The 27,933-nt window shown below is 41.3% G+C and overlaps 1 protein-coding gene across 1 annotated transcript; it reads left to right on the top strand.

Moving 5' to 3' along the window:
- Positions 1-632: 632 nt before the first annotated feature.
- Positions 633-27,528, top strand: RBM43 (RNA binding motif protein 43; the record flags this gene model as incomplete). Its single annotated transcript, XM_079710698.1, has 5 exons — positions 633-720; positions 8,959-9,278; positions 15,664-15,874; positions 25,913-26,001; positions 26,797-27,528. 5 exons carry the CDS (start codon positions 633-635, stop codon positions 27,526-27,528), a joined length of 1,440 nt encoding a protein of 479 aa, XP_079566824.1.
- Positions 27,529-27,933: the final 405 nt, after the last annotated feature.

Here is a 27,933-nt window from a genome sequence, read left to right as displayed (position 1 = left end):
ACTAAAAACTATACAAAAACAAAAAACAAAACTGGACAGACAGAACCCTAGGACAAATGGTAAAAGCAAAGCTATACAGACAAAATCACACAAAGAAGCATACACAAACACACTCACAAAAAGGGAAGAAGGAAAAAAATATATATTAAAAAAAAGGAAGAGAGCAACCAAATCAATAAACAAATCTACCAATGATAATAAGCTCTAAATACTAAACTAAAATAAACATAAAACCAGAAACAAGTTAGATGCAGAAAGCAATCCCCAAGTCTACAGTTGGTTCCAAAGTCCACTGCCTCAATTTTGGGATGATTCGTTGTCTATTCAGGTATGCCACAGATGCAGGGTACATCAAGGTGATTGTGGAGATTTAATCCGCTGTTCCTGAGGCTGTTGGGAGAGATTTCCCTGTCTCTTTGTTCGCACAGATCCTGGGGTTCAGCTTTCGATTTGGCCCTGCCTCTGTGTGTAGGTCGCCTGAGGGTGTCTGTTCTCCACCCAGACACGATGGGGTTAAAGTAGCAGCTGATTCGGGGGCTCTGGCTCACTCAGGCTGGGGGGAGGGAGGGGTACAGAATGCGGGGCGAGCCTGCGGTGGCAGAGGCCAGTGTGATGTGACAACAGTCTGAGGCATGCCGTGCATTCTCCCGGGGAAGTTGTCCCTGGATCACGGGACCCTGCCAGTGGCGGGCTACATAGGCTTCCGGGAGGTGAGGTGCGGTTAGTGACCCGTGCTTGCACACAGGCTTCTTGGCTGCAGCAGCAGCCTTAGCATTTCATGCCCATCTCTGGTGTCCACGCTGATAGCCGCCACTTGCACCCATCTCTGGAGCTCGTTTTAGGCAGTGCTCTGAATCCCCTCTCCTTGCGCATCCCGAAACAATGGTCTCTTGCCTCTTAGGCAATTTCAGAGTTTTTCCCGGACTCCCTCCCTGCTAGCTGTGGTGCACTAGCCCCCTTCAGGCTGTGTTCACACAGTCAACCCTAGTCCTCTCCCTGGGATCTGACCTCCAAAGCCCAAGCCTCAGCTCCCAGCCCCCACCTTACCCGGCAGGTGAGCAGACAAGCCTCTCAGGCTGGTGAGTGCTGGTCGGCAGCAGTCCTCTTTGTGGGAATCTCTCTGCTTTGGTCTCTGCACCCCTGTTGGTGCGCTCTCCTCCATGGCTCTAAAACTTCCCCCCCACCCCCTTTCTCTGCCAGTGAAGGGGCTTCCTAGTGTGTGGAAACTTTTCCTCCTTCACAGCTCCCTCCCAGAGGGGCAGGTCCCATCCCTATTCTTTTGTCTCTGTTTTTCCTTTTCTCTTTTGCCCTACCCAGGTACGTGGGGAGTTTCTTGCCTTTTAGGACGTCTGAGGTCTTCTGCCAGGGTTCAGTAGGTGTTCTGTAGGAGTTGTTCCACATGTAGTTGTATTTTTTTTAAATTAATTTATTTTTATTTATTTATTATTTTTGGCTGTGTTGGGTCTTTGTTGCTACACGCGGGTTTTCTCTAGTTGCGGCGAGCGGGGGCTACTCTTCATTGTGGTGTGCGGGCTTTTCATTGTGGTGGCTTCTCTTGTTGTGGAGTACAGGCCCTAGAGCACCGGGGCATCAGTAGATGCAGCACATGGGCTCTAGAGCACAGGCTCAGTAGCACATGGGCTTAGTTGCTCTGTGGCATGTGGGATCTTCCCAGACCAGGGCTTGAATCCGTGTCCCTTGCATTGGCAGGCGGATTGTTAACCACTGCACCACCAGGGAAGCCCTGTAGTTGTATTTTTAAATTTTTTTTTTTTTTTGCTGTACGCGGGCCTCTCACTGTTGTGGCTTCTCCCATTGCAGAGCACAGGCTCCGGACACGCAGGCTCAGTGGCCATGGCTCATGGGCCCAGCCGCTCTGTGGCATGTGGGATCTTCCCGGACCGGGACACGAACCCATGTCCCCTGCATCGGCAGGTGGACTCTCAACCACTGCGCCACCAGGGAAGCCCTGTAGTTGTATTTTTTATGTATTTGTGGGAAGGAAGGTGATCTCTACGTCTTACTCCTCCCCCATCTTGAAGACCCTTCCTGGTCATCAATATTTGGATTACTGTTCTTCACATACAAAATACACTCACACTCACCCCATCCCCAAGGGAGAAAACCCCCAAATTTCACCCAATCATAACAACATACTCAAAGTGCAAGAACTCTATGTGATATGTGGAAGTTTCTGTATCAGGGCTGAATGTTACTTCTCTTTATCTAGAGACCCCCAATATGCAGTGGTGGGACCAGAACAAGATCACTGCAATCAACTCTCTCACATTTGAAAAAGGAAGCAATGGGAGACACATAGCAGTCACTAGGCCAAAGCCATTCTGAAATCCCATGGAGTTATTGGGTAGGCTGTGATTCCACTCTGGAAATTCTTCTCTTGCTCATTGTCCTCATAGCTCCTGGACATTCTTCATTTTCCATTATTTTCCTGGGCCATATCTAGAATGGAGATTCATAATATATTTTTCTTGGAGGCTGAAAAGCGTCCTCACTTGGCACACTTCCTATGATTAATGTTTGGGACCAAGTTTTTAAAGTTTTGAACAGTCATAATCTCTTTACCTGGGCCAGTGGCAAGTTAGGTGGTGTAATTCAAAAACTTAACAGGCTTCTTATCTATTAAAATAGACTAAAGTCTGGTCAGCTTACATATGCCAATAGCCACACATACAGTTTTTTTTTTTTTTTTTTCTAGACTTCTCTTTTTAGAGTAGATGTAATTCTCTGATTTCTTGGCCCCCTTCTCTCCCTGTCTTCACTTGATTTGAGTCTATCAGGACACTTAAAATTTCTTTTCCCTGAATTAGTCCAGTTGAAAGGGTTTATTGAATTCTGCAATGTTACTTGCTGTTTTTGCTCTGAGGGACCTTAGCTTGTTCAGAGATTTAAACCTTGATTTGATCATTGATTTGATCCTTGCTGTAAAGCAAAGTTCTAATCAGCCTTTTTTACTCAAAGGTGTTCTCAGTTTTATCATTTGAGAATGGAAAGTGTTGTTTACATCCAACACTGCAAGTTCCCATATTTCTGGACTTTATCTATTCCCTGTTATTCCTGCTTTCAAACTGGCCGAATTCTTTTCTAAGCTCATTTCTTTCTTATATTACTTTGTTAAATGCACCAAGACATATGCTACTAATTTTGGTTTTCACAGTTTTTTAAAAAAAACCTACAAGCTAATTAGGTATATTATTTGCCTTCCAAGCTATCATGTGTGACAGTTTTACTGAATGTTTTTCCACTACATAATATGGATCAGCATTCTAATCTCTGATAACTATTTTATTTTATTTTTTTATTTTTGTGGTACACGGGCCTCTCACTGCTGTGGCCTCTCCCGTTGTGGAGCACAGGCTCCGGACACGCAGGCCCAGCAGCCATGGCTCACGGGCCCAGCCACTCTGCGGCATGTGGGATCCTCCTGGACCGGGGCACGAACCCATGTCCCCTGCATCGGCAGGCGGACTCTCAACCACTGCGCCACCAGGGAAGCCCTCTGATAACTATTTTCTAATCACCTGCCATCTGGTCTCTGAGCCAAACCCTGTATTTTAGATTGTGTTGTGAATTTTTTCTTTCCTTTTCACCTGCCATCTGGTCTCTGAGCCAAACCCTGTATTTTAGATTGTGTTGTGAATTTTTTCTTTCCTTTCCTTTCCTTTCCTTTTCGCTACAACAATACTCCACTTCAGAATACCAATTTCTGTATCAGTTGGGATAGACTGATGCTGATGTGACAAATTATCTCTAAATTTCAGAGACCTAAAACAACAAAAGTTTACTCATTGCTCATTCTACATGTCCATGTTGGGTCAACGAAAGGAATGCTCATGGTAGACACTAAGTGAACTAGAGTAACAGCAGCCACCAATTTTATTGCTAGATGCCATGCCAGAGGAAAAGAATTTTGAAGAGTCTTGAACTGGCAATGAAATTCTTGGTCCAAAAATGTTCCTTCCATTCACAACTCAACCAGAACTAAATATACAGCTCCACCCAACTATAAAAGAACTTGGATGTTCAATCCTATCATATGCTTGGAAGGCAGAAAGCCAAAACTGTATAGTGAATAGCATCAATGATATCCTGTTGGTATTTGTAAAGAAAAAGATGCTTATTCTTGAAAAATACACAAAGTATATTGAAGATAATAAAAATCACCAAAAATTCACCCCCACAGATAATGGTAAACATTTTAATGTCCTCCTTTCCAGTCTTTTTATTTTTTAATCATGTTACATTTCACCTTGTGAAAGTATCCCATGTTATTTTTTCCCTATTGTTGGACATTAAGATTGTTTCCAATTTTTTCATACTTATAAGTGCTAAGGTGTACATAAACCTTTATATATCTTGTTATACAGATCTTTTTTCTGCAGTTTTGACCTTATTTCAAGGTGATACTTACTAGTGTGACAGGTTAAAGGATATAAATTCTTTTAAGGATCTTGATACATATGGCTACAATTGCTTTCCAGAAAGGTAGGCATCAATCTGTACTTTTATAAATAGTGCAATAAAGGACTATTTCACTGCTCCCTTTCAGCATTGACTGCTACACCTTTAAAAATAACTTTCTTTTTATCCTATTTTTAGAAATCTTCCCAATGAATGCCACATATAATGAAAATAAGTAATTATCAAGATACAGGTGAAACATCTAGTAATAGGTTTTGTTTTTGTTTTTTCAGTATCACAAATTAAAAATAGTCAGGAAAATGTTGACCAATTTAATTTTACTTAAGCTGTGAGACAGAAAAAAAGTATAGTGAGATAGGAGGCCTTCTAATTGGGGCTGTGAGAGATTAAAATTTTTTCTTTTGGATGTAGTTTTAGTAATAAGTTGCGAGACTTATTTTGGCCACATTTGGACTCATGCTTCCTCAGAGACAGTTTGGCACTGGGGTGTGTGTGTGTGGGGGGAAGTTTTCCTCAAGCCTCTTAGGGTCCCTGTTTGGATCTGGAAATTAAACTGACAAAGACAGATTAATGAGAAAAAAGCATACACATTTATTAATATAATTTTTTTGTGACATGGGAAGCTTCACAAGGAAATTAAGACGGGAAGAAATGGTTAAACCCGAGTGTTTCCATGCTAGGGTTGATGAAGAGTAATGTGGTAGAAAGTGGAAAATGATAGGACCTAGAGTATCAGCTAAGTGTAGTAAACTGAGGGAAACTTAGTAAGGCCTAGTCACTCAGATTCCTCTCTGTGTCCCTCTATCTTTGGAAGTAAGGATGTTCCTTTCCTGTGGGTATAGGGAGAGCACTTCTCACATGAGGGTTTTATGACCTGCTTTGGGGGGAAGGTCAGAAAGTCCTTCTAGTATGTGCCATTTCCTTCAGTTTGAAATATTCAATATGCCAAGGAGCCATATTTTGGGGTAGCATGTCTTGAATGCTGTCAGCACATACAAGTTGGAATAGTTGGCACATACAAGGTTAAGGGTCACCCTGAGTCAGATTTGATCTCACAGATGAGTAGACCTGCATTGTCGACTCTAATATGAGATCTCTCATTATTCCCTGGAGAGGATCCCAGTTTGGATTATGGTGCTCATATCCATTTACAGTTAATCTTTATTTCCACCTCCAGCCCAAGGCATCACTTTTCTACTTTCTCTCTTCACATATTTGTCTTTTCTGGTTAAATGTGGCCACTATATGGCCTTTTGTGTCTAGTTTTTTTGTACTTAGTATGATTTTTTTGAGCTTCATCCTTGTTATAGCATGTATCAGTATTTCATTCCTTTTTATTGCCAAGTAATATTACATTGTGTATAAATGTGTGTATGTGTATACATATATAATATACATATAATATATATATTATGTACATAGTATATATATATATATATAAAATGCATTTTATTTATCCTTTAAGTAATTGATTGCCATTTGGGTTATTTCTATTTCTTGGCTATTACTATAACATTATGAACATTTGCTTATAAGTCTTTGTTTGCATGCATGTTTTCATTTCTCTTGGGTATTTATCTAGGAGTGAATTTTCTTGGTCATATGGTAAATTTATGCTTAACTTTTGATAAACTGCTCAACTGTTTTCAAAGGTGGCTGTAACATTTTGCTTTCCCACCAGCGATGCATGAGAGTTCTCATTTCTCCACATTCTCCACATTTGCTGTCATCTGTCTTTTTGATTACAACCATTTTAGTCAGTATGGAGTGGTATTTCATTGTTTTAATTTGCATTTCTTTAACGACTAATGATGTTGAGCATATTTTCATGTGCATATTATGAATTCATGTATCTGCTTTGATAAAATATCTATTCAATTTTTGTCCTTTTTTCTTTTTGCAGTACGCAGGCCTCTCACTGTTGTGGCCTCTCCCGTTGTGGAGCACAGGCTCCGGACGCGCAGGCTCAGCGGCCACGGCTCACGGACCCAGCCGCTCCATGGCATGTGGGATCTTCCTGGACCGGGGCACGAACCCGTGTGCCCTGCATCAGCAGGTGGACTCTCAACCACTGCGCCACCAGGGAAGCCCCAATTTTTGTCCATTTTTTAGTGGGTTATCTTATTTTTGAGTTGTAAGAGTTCTTTGTGTATTCTGAATACAAATCCCTTATCAGATGTGTGATTTGCAAATATTTTCATGGTGTTCTTTTTTTCTAATGGCTTGGATATATTAGTCAGAGTAGGCTAGGTGATATTGCTGAAAAAAAGTTCAGTGGTTTTAAACATCAAAGTTATTTCTCATTCACGTAAATTTTGTTATGGGTCCAGGCAACTCCCTCTTGCAGCTGTGTTCTAAGTGTTGGCTCACTGGTGCATGTTGCCTTCATTACATGCTTCTATGTGCACCAAGGCAAAGAGAGTGTTGCAGACTCTTGCACTGGCAATGGCAATGAAATGCTTCCATCCAAATATGAGACATGTCCATTCTCCTCACATTTCATTGGCTGAATGAATCATATGGCCATGCCTAACATCAAAGGGAGAAGGGCGATCCCTCCACATGGGATTGAATTGACAACAAGGAATGTTGGTGAGCAGCACTGCTGTTAAGGGAACCACTGACCAAAACCACCCGCCCTGGCCAGGCCCTACTGTAACCACTTGCATGAGTTATCTTATGACAGGAGGTCCTGGTAAGGAACATGGAACTAACAAGGTACCACCAACCAGAAGAATTCGGGAAAGGTCAAAAGGAGAGAGGAGACACCAGTCCATATGTCCTACAAACCTCCCAGGATCCTTCTCGCTGGAATCCATCTTGGCTGAGCCATGCACCCGCCACCGGGAAGGACCCTGAGTCAGAGTGATTGGCCAGAGACAACCTGGAAACTAACCGCATCACCATAAAACCCGAGACTGCGAGCCACGTGGCAGAGCAGTTCTCCTGGTTCCCTTACCCTGCTGCTTTCAGCCCGAGCGCCTCTTCCCAATTAAGTCTCTTGCTTTGTCAGCACGTGTGTCTCCTCAGACAATTCATTTTTGAGAGTTAGACAAAAGCCCACTCTCGGGCCCTGGAATGGGTCCCCCTTCCGGCAACACTACTGTCTATTGTGTTGGGGGGGGGGGTGGGTGACAGGTAAGAAAAAATAAACAAATGTATCTTCATATTTTTAGAAAGGTGTGAGTGATATTTAGATGGAATAACAGGGTGATAGAATAATAACTGGGGGGACAAATTTAGACTGGGTGATCAGAAACAGTCTCCCTGAAGAGGGCTCATTTGAGCTAAGGCTCCAATGACAGCAATGAGCCAGTTAAGTGAATATCAGGGAAGAACCATCCAGGCCATGACATAGAAACAGGGCTGGGGAAAAGCCCCCTTTGGTGGGGAAGTAAATTTTATTCAAAGTGCAATGGGAAAACAATGAAGTGTTCAGACAGGGATCAAACCTGATTTATATTTAAAAAATATCATCCTGGGTGTGGTATCCGGAATGAATTGAACAAAGCCGAAGGCGGAGGACGCAGTTGATCTGGGTGGTAGAGATAAAGTTGGAGATAGTGTGCAGTTTATGGAATGTACTAACGGAGCTAAGGAAAAGAGGAATTAAGGAAGACAAGTGAGTTCTGAGTTTAAGTTCCTCAGTGGGTGGTAGTGCTATTTACTGAGAAGGAAGAATGGGAGGAAGGTCCTATTAGGCTTCACATGCTTATCAGACATTCAAGTGGGCATTTAAGTGTAGGAATCTGAATATAAAATATAAATTGGGGAATTACATATAGATCTACCTTATTGTTTTAAAATCTTCATAGCCTTAGGCCTTAACAGATGTGCCATCGACCATATAATAAATAGTTCTATTTCATGGTTTAACTGGGTGGATCCCAGACTTTCTGAAAAAAAATTATTGTATTACAAGCAATGCGCAATTAAAATATCTGTACAATATCTTAGTTCTACTCGTGCACTGTAACTTCAGTTCATTTCTGAAAGTGGAGTTGCTAATTCTAAGGATATATATGCATTTTTACTTTTTTTTTTCACTTTACATTTTTGAGAGGGGCCAAAATCCTTAGAAATGCTTACACCTATCTATGCTTGCAGCAACATTGATGTTTCCTCACACTCTGGCTGACACTGGGTATTACCAGCACTTTTTAAGTTTTGCCACTCTAATCATGAAAAAAGGGGATCCTGTTATGATTTCAATTTGTATTTCTTAGGAGTGGAATTGAACTCCATACTAGCCAGCTATTTGCTTTTCTTACTCATGCTCTCTTTGACTTTGAAGCTATGTATGTAGATTCCCTGTGTCCCTGTAGGTGCCAGACTCAGGAATCTGAGCACGGGATGGCCAGGATGGTGAGCTCTCTTTTAGCAGGGACCTTTCATCTGTGCCCTGCGCACCTGGTCACTGGTCCTGGGCAGGGGACCAGAGGAGAAACAGGCGTGGTGTGGTGAGAACACAACTAGGGAGATAAAGATGGCGTAGGAAGGACGATCCACTGCCCACAGGACAGACACAGCACCCGGAGAATACCCGCATTCGCGCCGGGGAATCCCCCCGACCTCTCTCCAGCTTGATTTCAAAAGTTGCGGAACTACCGAGGGCGTCCGGACAGCAGCCGCCCCAGGTCCGGGCTCTCATCCCGAGGCCCCGAGGCCCCGAGGCCCCGAGGCCGCAGAACCGCGGGCTGGGGTGGAGGGGCTGTCTCCAAACAAGCGGGAACAGAAAACCGAAACCAAAATCCGTCAGCCAGCTCCCGCCGCGCCACCCACGCTCCGCTAGCTCTGGGCCCGGCCGGCCGCCGAGGGCTCGTCTCTCCTCCGCCATGGCAAGTTGCTTTTGCTTTGGGTTTTGCAGGGCGGAGTGGTCCTCGTCCCGTCACCACGGTCCCCCAGGAGGACGCGGAGCCGGGCAGGACGGGCGAGGGTGCGGGGTGACCGGGGAGGCGCGGGGAGGGACCCCGAAGGCAAACCTAGCCCGGTCTTTCTGCACCTGTACGGGTGGCAGTTCCGCGCGCTTCACCGCAGGCCAGCTCCAAACGGATGCATCGCCGCGGCCTCCTCCGGCACCTAGTGCCTGGTTGTCAGGGACACAGCTGTTTGGTCGACGAGTGGCCTCGCAGCCTGTGTTAAGGCTTAACTGTTGTCCTGCCACACTTTGGGAGCAGGAGAGGAGAGAATTGCCCAGAAATGGAGGCCACCGTTTCCTTCTGTAAGGGAAGGATTCGAGCCAAGGACACAGTTGGGAAAGCAGCCTGACGTCTTAGCGGGAATTCTTTTCTCTTGTGGCCTTAGTTCTTTCTCCAGACACAAAGGGCTCTGTGTTATCACCATCTTTGCTGCCTAGCAAGAACAGTTAGCAAATTTAAGATTTAGGCTTCCGTGTACTCTGTATCAAGCGCTTAAAGGCAGTGGCAGGGCCTTCAATTCCTGGTCAGAAGTGCCCAAGCATTTGTGAAGTGCAAGTGCGACTTTGTTTACCGGTGGTGGTAAAGGCAACGTGGATGAAAATAGACACCTAATTTTGAGAAAAGGAATGTAAGCGAACGCAGTGAATAAATTTAACTATCTCTCCCAAGTGCTTTACTTATAAAAATAAACTCAGTTTTTCTTTTTATCTTTTTGTTTGCTGATACTATGGTCAAAAGTCTCTTAAAATGTATCATTGATGCAAGGAAATTGCCGTCATTTTAATACCTGCCGACCAAAATGCTGCTCATGTTTCAAAATTCTTTATCTCCATATGGTAACTCTTGAAAGGGCTATCTCCAAGACCTCTCTTTTTCTTCTTAACGGTGGATAGAAGAGATTAATAGCCATCAAGGAGAAGTTTCTTTGATTTCAAAGATAAATGTAGACATTTGAATAAAGAAATATGGTATTAGTTGATGAGGGCAGAGGCGGAGTAAGATTTTCTTTGACACTGATGAAGAAAAGGAAGCTAATTCACTAGCCACTTATCCGTGGAGGTTGGTGTGGACTGTTAGAGCCAGATGTATAGTAAATCAAGACAAATCTCATGTGAAACAAAAATCCCCTTAAAGTCTCAAAAATCTTTTTTTTTTTTTCCTTTTCTAGAAAGAACTATTTTGGGATAATTACATCTTACCACTTGGGGCTAGGATGGAGGAACACATTTTTATATTTTTATTGTTTCCTGTGCAATTTATTTGTCCCTGAATATTTTAAGAAACTGTTTTCATCCATTAAAATTACCTCCCATAACAAAGAGTCCATAATTATTATGAGTTTCCTTTTCAGGAGACACTACCTTTGCTTTATATGTCTCAATATGAGCCATTTTCATCCTCCATTCCTCTGTCCCTTTGCTTTTGCTGTGAACTCTTTTGCATTTTTAATTAAATTTGACCATTAGTTAAAATTCGACCTCAGCCTTCAAGGTCTCTCTTTCATGAAGCCTTCTTTGACTGCTTTAGTCAGAATTAATCTTGCTTCCTAATCCTAAGTGACCTTTATTGTGAATGGCCCTGTATCCTTCTCAGATTTTGGGGTGTTGGTCTGTTCTTCTTCTTTTTTTTTTTTTTTTGCAGTACACGGGCCTCTCATTGTTGTGGCCTCTCCCGTTGCGGAGCACAGGCTCCGGATGCGCAGGCCCAGCGATCATGGCTCACGGGCCCAGCCGCTCCGCGGCATGTGGGATCCTCCCAGACCGGGGCACGAACCCGTGTCCCCTGCATCGGCAGGCGGACTCTCAACCACTGCGCCACCAGGGAAGCCCGGTCTGTTCTTCTTATAGAGAAGAAGACCTCCCTCTTTTTGTGCCTACCAAGCTCTGTTGAAATGATTTATGTATGTGCCTGCCTCCTTCTCATCCATAACTTAAAGGCTCTTTTTGTGTGTGTGTTGGTAATCTTAAGGCCCATCCAGGTGCCCCGCACATAATAAATGCTCAGTAAATTTTTATAGTGGAACAATTTCAGGGTGAGGGGTGTGCTTTATGTCTTCGTATGTGTCATCTTTGGTACCCAGCATATTGCCAGATATAGAACACCTGCTTCATTAATACTGTATTTGTAAATTGATTAACTAATTGACAAGATACTCTATATTCTAAGAAATGCAGGTACATTTTTGCCACCTTATTTTATAACCACCAGCTGAAAAGTCAAATGAGATGCTGAGAGAGAGCATATCCTGGGGGCGGTCATCATTGACTTTAGGCATTTTCTATTATTGAATTCCTGCTGTGATAAATGAGGATTTCACTCAAGTAACCTCTGACTTCTCCCACCTTTCAAGCTTGAAAGTTTTAGTAATATTTTAAATTCTCCTGTGGACTATTTTTGTAACTTTCATAATATACTTAAAATTTTGATGGTATTACATGATTTTCAGTAATATAAATATAGATGTTTCTTTTTTTCTCAACTAATGTTAGTTTTACCTTTATTCTTACATTGACAGGGTTGAATGTTTCCATTTTATTCTGTAATCATATTTAAGTCTTTGGTATTTTGAAGATTAAACAGAATTAGTCTAAAAGATAAAAACCAATGAGAGTGTCTATATTATTATGCAAACAGTAAATACTGTTTACAGCAGGGCCTAATAATAGTGTGCTGTGATTACTTTTTCTCCTTTTTGTCCAATGTCATGTGTATTTTTCCTTTTTCCACTTACAGAAAAATGTTCCTCGCAGCTGTGTCAAATAGATTCTCTTTTTTTGGTATTCTATAATTTACTGAAAACATGCACACTTTAATTTACTTATGATCTTTAGGCTTGGGCCCTTTCAAATGCCAGAAAGTGGAGGGGGAGGGGGCTTGCTCTGGGGTGCCAGCACCCATACTAGCAGGTCAGATTCTCCCTAGTGTCCATTCAGTTTTGTTTTGCCGCTAGCTTTTCAACTAATCTTTCTGGTTTGGATCCCTTTTTTCATTTCTGAGGTTCTGCCATGAAAGTTGTCACCTTTGCATTGCAACCCCCTTTTCTTTATCCTGGATTCCCTCTGTCTTATCCTTCAACATACTTCTGTATCTCTTCCGTCTTCAAGAAATTGTTGAAATCTCCCCTATGCTGCTGATTGCTCCCCTTAATTGTGTTTACTCTCTTTTTTATTCTTCTACTTTCATTTTAAGATGCTCCTGGGTTAGAATGGACACTGTGTGTATGCTTAGACTGTTTTCTTGATCGGGAAGGTTGGAAGCCGTTTGCCTATCCCCAGTGAAGCCCTACTCTGAGTATATAGAGTCCTCTGAACTGAAAACCAAAACATCTTTATGATCTATTAACCATTATTTGGACCTGTGAGACATCCTGTCCTCCCTGCGGGTAATTTAGGATAGATTATGTCTGAGCTCTGGTGTAATCAAGCTGGACTACCTATATAAGCATTGGGAGAAGTTTATAGGTCCACTGCCCTAAATGAGCTGGGGAACAAATTAAAACCTTAATACAAGAAGTTCACAGAGAGTGAGCCCAGGGAAGGATCTACTTGCACTTGGTCCTCTGTTCCCAGGGTGGCACAGTCTACAATAGCATGTGCTCTCAGTGGTTGAATTCTATTTCAGATATGTGCTGGAAGGCAGGGTTTACTTCACTGGAGCTCCAATGTTATTGCCAGGGTTTTATTTTTTTATGGTGACTTTTTCCTAATTTTACCAAAAAAAGAAAAAAAAAAAAGAATGTGTTTTTTATTACCTTATGTACTTTCAACTCTACAATCAAGAAAACATACAGCCAACTCCAAACTACAAAATTTTGTGGTTACCTTGACTTTTTTTTTTCTTTTTTAACATCTTTATTGGAGTATAATTGCTTTACAATGGGGTGTTAGTTTCTGCTGTATAACAAAGTGAATCAGCTATACATAAACATATATCCCCATATCTCCTCCCTCTTGCGTCTCCCTCCCACCCTCCCTATCCCACCCCTCTAGGTGGTCACAAAGCACCGAGCTGATCTCCCTGTGCTATGCGGCTGCTTCCCACTAGCTATCTATTTTACATTTGGTAGTGTATATATGTCCTTGCCACGCTCTCACTTCGTCCCAGCTTACCCTTCCCCCTCCCCATGTCCTCAGGTACATTCTCTACATCTGCATCTTTATTCCTGTCCTGCCCCAAGGTTCTTCATAACTACTTTTTTTTTTTTTTTTAGATTCCATATATATGTGTTAGCATACGGTATTTGTTTTTCTCTTTCTGACTTAACTTCACTCTTTATGACAGTCTCTAGGTCCATCCACCTCGCAACAAATAACTCAATTTCATTTCTTTTTATGGCTGAGTAATATTCCGTTGTATATATGTGCCACATCTTCATCCGTTCATCTGTCGATGGACACTTAGGTTGCTTCCATATCCGGGCTATTGTAAATAGAGCTGCAATGAACATTTTGGTACATGACTCTTTTTGAATTACGGTTTTCTCAGGGTATATGCCCAGTAGTGGGATTGCTGGGTTGTATGGTAGTTCTATTTTTAGTTTTTTAAGGAACTTCCATACTGTTCCCCATAGTGGCTGTATCAATTTACATTCCCACCAACATTATAGGAGGGTTCCCTTTTCTCCACACCCTCTCCATCATTTATTGTTTCTAGATTTTTTGATGATGGCCATTCTGATAGTGTGTGGTGATACTTCATTTTGGTTTTGATTTGCATTTCTCTAATGATTAGTGATATTGAGCAGACTTTCATGTGTTTGTTGGCAATCTGTATATCTTCTTTGGAAAAATGTCTGTTTAGGTCTTCTGCCCATTTTTGGATTGGGTTGTTTGTTTTTTTTAATATTGAGCTGCATGAGCTGCTTGTAAATTTTGGAGATTAATCCTTTGTCAGTTGCTTCATTTGCAGATATTTTCTCCCATTCCGAGGGTTGTCTTTTCGTCTTGTTTATGGTTTCTTTTGCTGTGCAAAAGCCTTTAAGTTTCATTATGTCCCATTTGTTTATTTTTGTTTTTATTTCCATTTTGCTAGGAGATGGGTCAAAAAGGATCTTGCTGTGATTTATGTCATAGAGTGTTCTGCCTACGTTTTCCTCTAAGAGTTTGATAGTGTCTGGCCTTACATTTAGGTCTTTAATCCATTTTAAGTTTATTTTGGTGTATGGTGTTAGGGAGTGTTCTGATTTCATTCTTTTCCATGTAGCTGTCCAGTTTTCCCAGCACCACTTATTGAAGAGGCTGTCTTTTCTCCACTGTATATTCATGTCTCCTTTATCAAAGATAAGGTGACCATATGTGCATGGGTTTATCTCTGGGCTTTCTATCCTGTTCCATTGATCTATATTTCTTTTTTTTTTTTGCCAGTACCATACTGTCTTGATTACTGTAGCTTTGTAGTATAGTCTGAATTCTGGGAGCCTGATTCCTCCAGCTCCATTTTTCTTTCTCAAGATTGCTTTGGCTATTTGGGGTCTTTTGTGTTTCCATACAAATTGTGAAATTATTTGTTCTAGTTCTTTGAAAAATGCCAGTGGTAGTTTGATAGGGATTGCATTGAATCTGTAGATTGCTTTGGATAGTATAGTCATTTTCACAATGTTGATTCTTCCAATCCAAGAACGTGGTATATCTCTCCATCTGTTTGTATCATCTTTAATTTCTTTCATCAGTGTCTTACAGTTTTCTGCATACAGGTCTTTTGTCTCCTTAGGTAGGTTTATTCCTAGGTATTTTGTTCTGTTTTTTTCATTGGTTAGCTTGACTTTTAAAAAAATTTTGATTTAAAAAATTTATATCTCGGGACTTCCCTGGCAGTCCAGTGGTTAAGACTTCCCCTTCCCCTTCCCATGCAGGTGGTCCCTGGTCAGGGAGCTAAGATCCCACATGCCTCAGGGCCAAAACACCAAAACATAAAGCAGAAGCAATATTATAACAAATTCAACAAAGACTTTAAAAATGGTCCACATCAAAAATAAAAAATCTTAAGAAAAATTTATATCTCAATCTTTTCATTTGTGGTTACAATTATTTTTAGGTCTTTCTAAAATCAGACCAATCTTAACCAGTGTTTTCCATTTATTAAAAAAAGGGGTTTCCTTTTTACATTTTAACTCTCAAATTTATATAGAGTTTATGCTGGCATATGGTATGAGGCCAGGCTCTAACCTTAATATATTTTTTCAAGTATCTAATCAATTGCAAGAGCACCTTTATTGAATAAAATAGCTTTTCCTACTGGTGTGTAGCATTGCCTATATTAAGTAGAATCCTATATATTTGAAGAGTATCCTACTGTTTTTTTGCAGGCATCAGTTTTGAAGGTCAAGGAATCCGAAGCTTCTGAAAGAACAATTGTAGTTGCTGGTCTTCCAGTTGGTTCCGTTAATGATCAGTCACTGGCCGTATTAGTGAAGAGTCACTTTCAAGATATTGAGAATGCGGGTGGAGTTGTTGAAGATGTGATATATCCAACAAGAACCAAGGGAGTTGCATATGTAACATTCAAAGAAAAAAAAGGTATTTCCCAATCAAGTTTTTGTAATCTTAGAAATACTTTTGAAATGAAATTAAAAATTGAATTTCATTAAAATAATTCACGGGATTGGTAAAGTTTAAAGTGTATTTAAAAAATAATAATTCTATTTTTTAACATCTTTATTGGAGTGTAATTGCTTTACAATGGTGTGTTAGTTTCTGCTTTATAACAAAGTGAATCAGTTATACATATACCTATGTCCCCATATCGCTTCCCTCTTGTGTCTCCCTCCTTCGCACCATCCCTATCCCACCCCTATAGGTGGTCACAAAGCACTGAGCTGATCTCCCTGTGCTATGTGGCTGCTTCCCCCTAGCTATCTACTTTATGTTTGGTAGTGTATATATGTCCATGCCACTCTCTCACTTTGTGCCAGCTTACCCTTCCATCTCCCTATATCCTCAAGTCCATTCTCAAGTAGGTCTGCATCTTTATTCTCATCTTGCCCCTAGGTTCTTCATGACCACTTTTTTTTTTAAGATTCCATATATATGTGTTAGCATATGGTATTTGTTATTCTCTTTATGACTTACTTCACTCTGTATGACAGACTCTAGGTCCATCCACCTCACTACAAATAAATCAATTTCGTTTCTTTTTATGGCTGAGTAATATTCCATTGTATATACGTGCCACATCTTCTTTATCCATTCATCTGTTGATGGACACTTAGGTTGCTTCCATGTCTGGGCTATTGTAAATAGAGCTGCATTGAACATTGTGGTACATGACTCTTTCTGAATTATGGTTTTCTCAGGGTATATGGCCAGTAGTGGGATTGCTGGGTCGTATGATAGTTCTATTTTTAGTTTTTTAAGGAACCTCCATACTGTTCTCCATAGTGGCTGTATCAATTTACATTCCCACCAACAGTGCAAGAGGGTTCCCTTTTCTCCACACCCTCTACAGCATTTATTGTTTCTAGATTTTTTGTTGATGGCCATTCTGACCCGTGTGAGATGATATATCATTGTAGTTTTGATTTGCATTTCTCTAATGATTAATGATGTTGAGCATTCTTTCATGTATTTGTTGGCAATCTGTATATCTTCTTTGGAGAAATGTCTATTTAGGTCTTCTGCCCATTTTTGGATTGGGTTGTTTGTTTTTCTGATATTGAGCTGCATGAGCTGCTTGTAAAGTTTGGAGATTAATCCTTTGTCAGTGGCTTCATTTGCAGATATTTTCTCCCATTCTGAGGGTTGTCTTTTTGTCTTGTTTATGGTTTCCTTTGCTGTGCCAAAGCTTTGAAATTTCATTAGGTCCCATTTGTTTATTTTTGTTTTTATTTCCATTTCTCTAGGAGGTGGGTCAAAAACGGTCTTGCTGTGATTTATGTCATAGAGTGTTCTGCCTATGTATTCCTCTAAGAGTTTGATAGTGTCTGGCCTTACATTTAGGTCTTTAATCCATTTGAAGTTTATTTTTGTGTATGGTGTTAGGGAGTGTTCTAATTTCATCCTTTTCCATGTAGCTGTCCAGTTTTCCCAGCACCACTTATTGAAGAGGCTGTCTTTTCTCCACTGTATATTCTTGTCTCATTTATCAAAGATAAGGTGACCATATGTGCATGGGTTTATCTCTGGGCTTTCTATCCTGTTCCATTGATCTATATTTCTGTTTTTGTGCCAGTACCATACTGTCTTGATTACTGTAGCTTTGTAGTACAGTCTGAATTCTGGGAGCCTGATTCCTCCAGCTCCATTTTTCTTTCTCAAGATTGCTTTGGCTATTTGGGGTCTTTTGTGTTTCCATACAAATTGTGAAATTTTTTATTCTAGTTCTTTGAAAAATGCCAGTGGTAGTTTGATAGGGATTGCATTGAATCTGTAGATTGCTTTGGATAGTATAGTCATTTTCACAGTGTTGATTCTTCCTATCCAAGAACATGGTGTATCTCTCCATCTATTTGTATCATCCTTAATTTCTTTCATCAGTGTCATAATTTTCTGCATATAGGTCTTTTGTCTCCTTAGGTAGGTTTATTCCTAGATATTTTATTATTTTTGTTGCAGTGGTAAATGGGGGGGTTTTCTCCATTTCACTTTCAGATTTTTCATCATTAGTGTATAGGAATGTTAGAGATTTCTGTGAATTAATTTTGTATCCTGCTACATTACCAAATTCATTGATTAGCTCTAGTAGTTTTCTGGTAGCATCTTTAGGATTCTCTATGTATAGTATCGTGTCATCTGCAAACAGTGACAGCTTTACTTCTTCTTTTCCGATTTGGATTCCTTTTATTTCGTTTTCTTCTCTAATTGCTGTGGCTAAAACTTCCAAAACTATGTTGAATAAGAGTGGTGAGAGTGGGTAACCTTGTCTTGTTCCTGATTTTAGTGGAAATGGTTTCAGTTTTTCACCAATGAGGATGATGTTGGCTGTGGGTTTGTCATATATTGCCTTTATTATGTTGAGGAAAGTTCCCTGTATGCCTACTTTCTGGAGGGCTTTTATCATAAATTGGTGTTGAATTTTGTCGAAAGCTTTCTCTGCATCTATTGAGATGATCATATGGTTTTTCTCCTTCGATTTGTTAATATGGTGTATCACATTGTTTGATTTGCGTATATTGAAGAATCCTTGCATTCCTGGGATAAACCCCACTTGATCATGGTGTATGATCCTTTTAATGTGCTGTTGGATTCTGTTTGCTAGTATTTTGTTGAGGATTTTTGCATCTATGTTCATCAGTGTTATTGGCCTATAGTTTTCTCTCTTTGTGACATCTTTGTCCGGTTTTGGTATCAGGGTGATGGTGGCCTCGTAGAATGAGTTTGGGAATGTTCCTCCCTCTGCTACATTTTGTAAGAGTTTTAGAAGGATAGGTGTTAGCTCTTCTCTAAATGTTTGGTAGAATTCACCTTTGAAGCCATCTGGTCCTGGGCTTTTGTTTGTTGGAAGATTTTTAATCACAGTTTCAATTTCAGTGCTTGTGACTGGTCTGTTCATATTTTCTATTTCTTCTTGGTTCAGTCTCAGAAGGTTGTGCTTTTCTATGAATTTGTCCATTTCTTCTGGCTTGTCCATTTTATTGGCATATAGTTGCTTGTAGTTATGTCTCATTATCCTTTGTATTTCTGCAGTGTCAGTTGTTGCTTCTCCTTTTTCATTTCTATTTCTATCGCTTTGAGTCTTCTCCCCTTTTTTCTTGATGAGTCTGCTTAACGGTTTATCCATTTTGTTTATCTTCTCAAATAACCAGCTTTTAGTTTTATTAATCTTTGCTATTGTTTCCTTCATTTCTTTTTCCTGTATTTCTGATCTGATCTTTATGATGTCTTTCCTTCTGCTAACTTTGGGGTTTTTTGGTTCTTCTGTCTCTAACTGCTTTAGGTGTAAGGTTAGGTTATGTGAGATGTTTCTTGTTTCATATGGTAGGATTGTATTGCTATAAACTTCCCTCTTAGAACTGCTTTTGCTGCATCGCATAGGTTTTGGGTTGTTGTGTCTCCATTGTCATTTGTTTCTAGGTATTTTTTGATTTCTTCAGTGATCTCTTGGTTATTAAGTAGTGTGTTGTTTAGCCTCCATGTGTTAGTATTTTTTACAGATCTTTTCCTGTAATTGTTATCTAGTCTCATAGCGTTGTGGTTGGAAAAGATACTTGATACAGTTTGAACTTTCTTAAATTTACCAAGGTTTGATTTGTGATCCAAGATATGATCTATCCTGGAGAATGTTCTATGAGCACTTGAGAAGGAAGTGTACTCTGTTGTTTTTGGATGGAATGTCCTATAAATATCAATTAAGTCCATCTTGTTTAATGTATTATTTAAAGCTTGTGTTTCCTTATTTATTTTCATTTTGGATGATCTGTCCATTGGTGAAAGTGGGGTGTTAAAGTCCCCTACTGTGATTGTGTTCCTGTGGATTTCCCCTTTATGGCTATTAGTATTTAACTTATGTATTGAGGTGCTCTTCTGTGGGGTGCATAAATATTTACAATTGTCATATCTTCTTCCTCGATTGATCCCTTGATCATTATGTGTTGTCCTTCTTTGTCTCGTAATATGCTTTTTTTTAAGGTCTATTTTGTCTGATATGAGAATTGCTACTCCAGGTTTCTTTTTTTTTTTTTTTTTTTTTTTTTTAGGTACGCGGGCCTCTCACTGTTTTGGCCTCTCCCGCTGTGGAGCACAGGCTCAGTGGCCATGGCTCACGGGCCCAGCTTCTCCGCGGCATGTGGGATCTTCCCGGACCACGGCAGGAACCCGTGTCCCCCGCATTGGCAGGCGGACTCTGAACCACTGCGCCACCAGGGAAGCCCCCAGCTTTCTTTTGATTTCCATTTTCATGGAGTATCTTTTTCCATCCCCTCACTTTCAGCCTGTATGTGTCCTTAGGTCTGAAGTGCGTCTCTTGTAGACAGCGTATATACGGGTCTTGTTTTTGTATACATTCAACCAATCTATGTCTTTTGGTTGGAGCATTTAATCCATTTACGTTTAAGGTAGTTATTGATATGTATGTTCCTATTACCATTTTCTTAATTGTTTTGGGTTTGTTATTGTAGGTCTTTTCCTTCTCTTGTGTTTCCTGCCTAGAGAAGTTCCTTTAGCATTTGTTGTAAAGCTGTTTTGGTGGTGCTGAATTCTTTTAGCTTTTGCTTGACTGTAAAGGTTTTAATTTCTCTGTCAAATCTGAATGAGATCCTTGCTGGGTAGAGTAATCTTGGTTGTAGGCGTTTCTCCTTCATCACTTTAAATATGTCATGCCACTCCCTTCTGGCTTGCAGAGTTCCTGCTGAAAGGTCAGCTGTTGACCTTATGGGGATTCCCTTGTGTGTTATTTGTTGTTTTTCCCTTGCTGCTTTTAATATTTTTTCCTTGTATTTAGTTTTTGATAGTTTGATTAATATGTGTCTTGGCGTGTTTCTCCTTTGGTTTATCCTGTATGGGACTCTGTGCTCCTAGACTTAAGTATTTCCTTTCCCATATTAGGGAAGTTTTCAACTATAATCTTTTCAAATATTTTCTCAGACCCTTTCTTTTTCTCTTCTTCTTTTGGGACCCCTATAATTCGAACGTTGTTGTGTTTAATGTTGTCCCAGAGGTCTCTTAGGCTGTCTTCATTTCTTTTCATTCTTTTTTCTTTATTCTGCTCTGCAGTAGTTATTTCCACTCTTTTATCTTCCAGGTCACTTATCTGTTCTTCTGCCTCAGTTACTCTGCTGTTGATTCCTTCTAGAGAATTTTTAATTTCATTTATTGTGTTGTTCATCTCTGTTTGTTTGCTCTTTAGTTCTTCTAGGTCCTTGTTAAACGTTTCTTGTAATTTCTCCATTGTATTTCCAAGATTTTGGATCATCTTTACTATCATTATTCTGAATTCTTTTTCAGGCACACTGCCTATTTCCTCTTCATTTGTTTTGTCTGGTGGGTTTTTGCCTTGCTCCTTCATCTGCTGTGTTTCTCTGTCTTCTCATTTTGCTTATCTTACTGTGTTTGGGGTCTCCTTTTCACAGGCTGCAGGTTCGTAGTTCCCGTTGTTTTTGGTGTCTGTCCCCAGTGGCTAAGGTTGGTTCAGTGGGCTGTGTAGGCTTCCTGGTGGAGGGGACTAGTGCCTGTGTTCTGGTGGATGAGGCCGGATCTTGTCTTTCTGGTGGGCAGGTCCACGTCTGGTGGTGTGTTTTGGGTTGTCTGTTCCCTTTTTATGATTTTAGGCAGCCTTTCTGCTGATGGATAGGGTTGTGCTCCTGTCTTGCTAGTTGTTCGGCATAGGGTGTCCAGCACTGTAGCTTGCTGGTCGTTGAGTGGAGCTGGGTCTTGGCGTTGAGATGGAGATCTCTGGGAGATTTTCACCTTTTGATATTATGTGGAGCTGGGAGGTCTCTTGTGGACCAGTGTCCTGAACTTGGCTCTTCCACCTCAGAGACACAGCCCTGACGCCTGGCTGGAGTACCAAGAGCCTGTCATCCACACGGCTCAGAATAAAAGGGAGAAAAAGAGAAAGAAAGAAAGAAAGAAAGAGAGAAAGAGAGGGAGAGAGAGAGAGAGAGAGAGAGAGAGAGAGAGAGAGAGAGAGAGAGAGAGAGAGAGAGAAAGAAAGAAAGAAGAATAAAATGAAGTAAAATAAAGTTATTAAAATAAATAATTATTAAGAAAAATTTTTTTAAAAATAATAAAAAAAAAAAACAAAACAGAAAAACGGGCAGACAGAACCCTAGGAGAAATGGTAAAAGCAAAGCTATACAGGCAATATCAGACACAGAAGCATAGACATACACACTCAGAAAAAGAGGAAAAAGTATATATATTATTGCTCCCAAAGTCCACCTCCTCAATTTGGGATGATTCGTTGTCCATTCAGGTATTCCACAGATGCAGGGTACATCCAATTGATTGTCGAGGTTTAATCCACTGCTCCTGAGGCTGCTGGGAGAGATTTCCCTTTCTCTTCTTTGTTCGCACAGCTCCTGGGGTTCAGCTTTGGATTTGGCCCCGCCTCTGCTTGTAGGTCACCGTAGGGCGTCTGTTCTTCGCTCAGACAGAACGGGGTTAAAGGAGCAGCTGATTTGGGGGTCTGGCTCACTCAGGCCGGGGGTAGGGAGGGGTACGGATGCCAGGAGAGCCTGCGGCGGCAGAGGCCAGCGTGACGTTGCACCAGCCTGAGGCATGCCATGCGTTCTCCCGGGGAAGTTGTCCCTGGATCACGGGACCCTGGCAGTGGCTGGCTGCACAGGCTCCCGGGAGGGGAGGTGTGGAGAGTGACCTGTGCTTGCACACAGGCTTCTTGGTGGCGGCAGCAGCAGCCTTAGCGTCCCATGCCCGTCTCGGGTCCGCGCTGATAGCCGCGGCTCCCGCCCGTCTCTGGAGCTCCTTTAAGCAGCGCTCTGAATCCCCTCTCCTTGCGCACCGGGAAACAAAGAGGCAAGAAAAAGTCTCTTGTCTCTTCATTAGCTCTAGACTTTTCCCGGACTGCCTCCCGGCTAGCTGTGGCTCACTAACCCCTTCAGGCTGTGTTCACACCGCCAACCCCAGTCCTCTCCCTGGGATCTGACCTCCGAAACCCGAGCCTCAGCTCCCAGACCCTGCCCGCCCCGGCGGGTAGGCAGACAAGCCTCTCGGGCTGGTGAGTGCTGGGCGGCACCGACCCTCTGTGTGGGAATCTCTCCTCTTTGCCCTCCGCACCCCTGTTGCTGATCTCTCCTCCGTGGCTACGAAGTTCCCCCCATCCGCCACCTGCAGTCTCCGCCCGTGAAGGGGCTTCCTAGTGTGTGGAAACCTTTCCTCCTTCACAGCTCCCTCCCACTGGTGCAGGTCCCGTCCCTATTCTTTTTGTTTTTGTTTTTTTTTTGCGGTACGCGGGCCTCTCACTGTTGTGGCCTGTCCCGTTGCAGAGCACAGGCTCTGGACGCGCAGGCTCAGCGGCCATGGCTCACGGGCCCAGCCGCTCCGCAGCATGTGGGATCCTCCCAGACCGGGGCACGAACCCGTGTCCCCTGCATCGGCAGGCGGACTCTCAACCACTGTGCCACCAGGGAAGCCCCCGTCCCTATTCTTTGTCTCTGTTTTTTCTTTTTTCTTTTACCCTACCCAGGTAGGGTAAGTTTCTTGCCCGTGGGGAGTTTCTTGCCTTCTGGGAGGTCTGAGGTCTTCTGCCAGCGTTCAGTAGGAGTTCTGTAGGAGCTGTTCCACCTGTAGATGTATTTCTGATGTATTTGTGGGGAGGAAGGTGATCTTCGTGTCTTACTCTTCTGTCATCTTGAAGCTCCTCCGCAATAATTCTATTCTTCAATATAAAAGTGGCACAATAGTGTGTTAAGCAAGAATAAATGTGAAAATGTCTCATGATAGTGTTGTCAATAACAGGCAGTCTTAAAGACTTTTTTTTCTATATTTTAAATCTGTCTATATCTTGGGATAAAGATGTTTTATTGTAGAAAATTTGTAAAATACAGAAAAAAACCCCACAAAAGTTATCTATAATCTCACAAAAAAGATAAATACTTGGAGAATTTTGAGGTGGCTTCAGCAATTTAATTATACCATTTGCTTCTCTTTGATCAAACCAACAAATGGATAGTCTCATATAGTAACTGCTTTATTACTGGGAAAGTTGGACTGAAGATATATGGCTTGGATCTGAGGTCAGAGTGAGCCACTCTGTTCCCCACCTCCAACCTGACATAAGTGAGGAAGTTGGGTCCGCAGAGCTATTCACCCCTCCAGCCTCATGGATGGGGCAGCCTTCTGTACAGCACAGTGGCTGGTAGAATAAATTGCCAAAGAAAGGTGAGTCTCCATGCCAGCCTTTTGGAGGTAAAAGTACTACATAAGAGTAGGAGCAGAAGAGACCTTGCTCTGCTTGAGGGAAGATAGGGTCCAGAGAGAGATCCAAAAGACTGGGTTATCAGTACCTTTATCTCTCACCATTAGTTATGTCATTCCTTCTCAATGGGGATGTTCAGGTAAGGGATGGCGGGAAGGGCTCCTTATTATTTCTCTAAGCGGAACATAGAAGTTAATAATTTTATATTATTAAGGGAAATTATTAGTTTTGTGTATTGCATTGGTTAACTCAGAGAGAGAAAGAGAGGGCTCATTCATTCATTTATTCCCAAGTATTTATTGAGTGCCTATTACTTTTCAGGCACCATTCTAGGCCTTGAGGCTATACAGCAATGAATGAAATAGGCAAAATTTTTTTTTTCATGAAGCATACATCTGTGGAGAGATAATAAACAAGCCAATAAATGAATATATAATTGTTGTTTGCTTTATTTATTTGTATATTTATATATACTTGTATATTTATATATATTAATATATAATATGGTGCTATTAAAAATATAAAGAAGAATAAAAGGATAGAATGTGATGGATAGTGCTACTTTAGGTAGAGTGGGTAGGAAAATACTCTGTTTATGTGACATTTGAACAGAGACTTGAATGAAGTAAGAGAATGACTCATGCAGATAAGGGGGAAGAAAATTCTAGGCACAGGGAAGGACTGGGAAACATTCTCTGAGGGGCAGCCTGCTGGGCGTTCTGAAGAGCAGTGGGGAGGTTCGTGTGACTGGAGTGGAATGAGCAAGGAGGAGAGAATAGGAGATGTGGTTAGATGGGCAGCTGGGACCAGGTTAGGTTTAGGAGCACATGGGTCAAAGCAAGGTGTCTGGATTTTATTCTAGGTGACATGGGAAGCCATTGGAGGGTTTTAAGCAGAGGACTGACAGAATGTGATGGCCTTTTTTAACGTGATCCATCTGGCAGCCATGTGGAGAATAAGAGCTACTAGTCGGTGCTTGACTAGGGTGGTAGCAGGGCAGGTGATTGAAAACTGGTGGGTGTTCAGAATTTGTAGATGGACTAAGTGTCATTTTCTGAGATGCTGAACACGGGAGGAAGAGTACTTTTGGAAGGGAGCTAGTTATTAAGAGTTGAATTTTGGTCATTGAGACGTCTATTCAGATAATGAAGTAGAGATTTCCACAGGCAGAAGGGAGAAAGGTCGATGTTGAAGAGAGGATTTTCGAGGTGATACATAGAGAGATGATGTCTAAAGCTGTGGAAATTGTTGACATCACCCAGGGGGTGGGTGTAAGGTTAGCAAAGAGGTGTGAGGCCTGAGGTGGTGGGGCAGGGGGGTGGGAGGGGGTATGCCAAAGCCTTAGAGAATGGGGAGAGAAGGATAATTAGCGAAGGAGACTGAGCAGGTCAGCCAGTGAATTAGAGGAAAACAAACCAGGACAGTGTGATATCCTGGATCCAGAAAGGTGAAGTCTCCTCATGACCATAATTAACAGAGTGGTGGGGGATTTACTTTTAGGTGTTTGTTATGTATTATATATAACATACAAAACATGCAAGTGTTTTATGTATGTATGTATACATATATATGTATAAATTTTAATGTGTTAAAGTAGAAGGAAAAACTATGTAAATGCTGAATTTAGAGGAAACAGAAAAAATCTTAGGTATTTAAAAAGAATTGAACATCTCTATTATTATTAATTAAAATAATTATTAGTGTATTGTGCCATAAACACTTCTGGTGGCCCTTTTTCCACTTAGTTGCAGAGAATGTCATCAGAAAAAAGAAACACTATCTAGCAGAGATAGTCAGACCCGCTCAACTCACCGTCTCCCATTTTAGTGAAAAGGTAAGTGTAATGCTGATTATCTGGATCCCATTTCTTCTGCAGAGTATCTCCTCTACATAGGAGGCACAAAGCACCCTCATCCCATGACTTCTAGAAAAGAAAGTGCAAACTCCTGTTAACCTGAGTCGGTGTTAAAGGTCAAAACTGTGTCTTGAAATTTTTTGGTTATTGCCTGGTCATTTTTACGTTTCTCTATGACTCTCTTAATGCTTTTAAAGTGACAGTGAGCTTTTCTGCTGTCATGGATGATGTCAGGCATCTACCTAAAAGACTTCTTTTGTGGGGGAAAAAACAATTAGGATGAACATTAAAAAGGAGCTTTGAAGACACAGTAAAGGTGGAAGTAAGAGGAAAAAGTAAAATTCAAAGCATTGGTTTAAAACTTTATTCTGTAAGAAACCTAGGGTTCTGTGCAGCCATCTGAGGAACTTCTAACTTGGAGGGCTCTCTACGGGGACCCCTATCCACAGAGCAGAACCAGAACAGTGTATTTCTCTGGGTTCTGCTTCAGACTTTGTTTCAAAAAAACATTCTGCCTCTGAAAAAATATTTGACCACCTCTATTTAAGGTAATCCAGTGAGAAATGTGAATCCCAAATCGAACACTGTGGCCTTGATAGGGTTGTGGCATCCGTCTGATGGGCAGCTATGGCGCAAGAAGCCAGCTGTGCTAGGCAGTTGAGGCCTGGTTTAGGGGCTACTGCAGGGGAAACCAAGAAAGTGACAGAAAAAGAATGTGTTTATGTAGTCTGCTCCACTAGGTGGTGCTGTTTTAATTTCTCTGTTTAATTTTAGGTCTTCAGCTCTGTAAATGCTGTCCTTGATCTTTCTGTTTTTCGGAGTCAATTTGGTCTGAGAAGTCTGGTAATGGACCTGAAAAGGGAAATCCCAGCTTTATGCTTCAGTCCTTTGGAAGCCAGTGGAAGAATCTCCGTTCAAGGATCATTTCTGGCTATCAAGAAGCTCAAAGAATCTTTGCTATTAAAAGCAAGTTCTCTTTTAGAAAAAAACAGGAGTAGACAGAGCCCCAGAGGAAGTACATGGAAAAGTAGTCACTCTTTAAAGCCACCCAGGTCCTCAACACCTGAGACTATGAGAAGAGGAGAAAGGCTTGTTCTCGACACAGATATTTTCCTTTACCTGAAAAAGATGAGTGGATTTTATGAAAGCACACTGAAAAAATTTCATGCTCTATGTCAAGAGACAGTGGATGGTGAAATTACCACACTTTGTATAAGGAATGCTCAAAGTGGTTCTCAGCCAAACAATGAAAAACAGGTAAAAGAGCTCATTGAGAAATATTCACATGCTCTTCACTTCGAGCTTAGAAAGGAGACATTTATTTTGGAAGGAAAGGAAAATAGAGAGAAAAGAAATATTAAGCTGGCATGTGAGCAACTAAGTTCAAGGTACCTTCAGGTTCTGGTTAATTTTTATTATACGCACATTGACATTATAGGATCTTCTTCTGACACGTACTTGTTTAAAAAAGAGGTCATGAAATTAATAAGGCAGAAAGTTAGGTAATAAAATCCTCAGCAATAGTAACAAGAATGGCTGCTGCCTTCCCTTACTGAGCAGTGGTGATGTCATGAGTGATCCCAGCTTTACAGACATTATCTCATTTAATTCTTTTTTTTTTGGCTGCACCGCACAGCTTGCGGGATCTTAGTTTCCCAACCAGGGATCAAACCTGGGCCCCCTGCCATGGAAGCGTGGAGTCCTAACCACTGGATGCCAGGGAATTCCCTATCTCATTTAATTCTTCTGACCATCTTTCATCACAGGCATTTCCATCCTCATGTTATAGGGGAAGAAACTAGGATTTGAATAGGTGAAAACACTTGTCTGAAGTTATCTACCTGCCCATCAGCAGGAGTTAAACCCAAAGATAATATCTAAGGTATAAAACTTCGAAAATTATAAAACTAA

The sequence above is a fragment of the Hyperoodon ampullatus genome (assembly GCF_949752795.1).
Source record: "Hyperoodon ampullatus genome assembly, chromosome: 8".
Lineage (NCBI taxonomy): Eukaryota > Metazoa > Chordata > Mammalia > Artiodactyla > Ziphiidae > Hyperoodon > Hyperoodon ampullatus.
The sequence above is the reverse complement of the archived record's forward strand: the minus strand, read 5'-3'. Positions and strand labels throughout refer to the sequence as shown.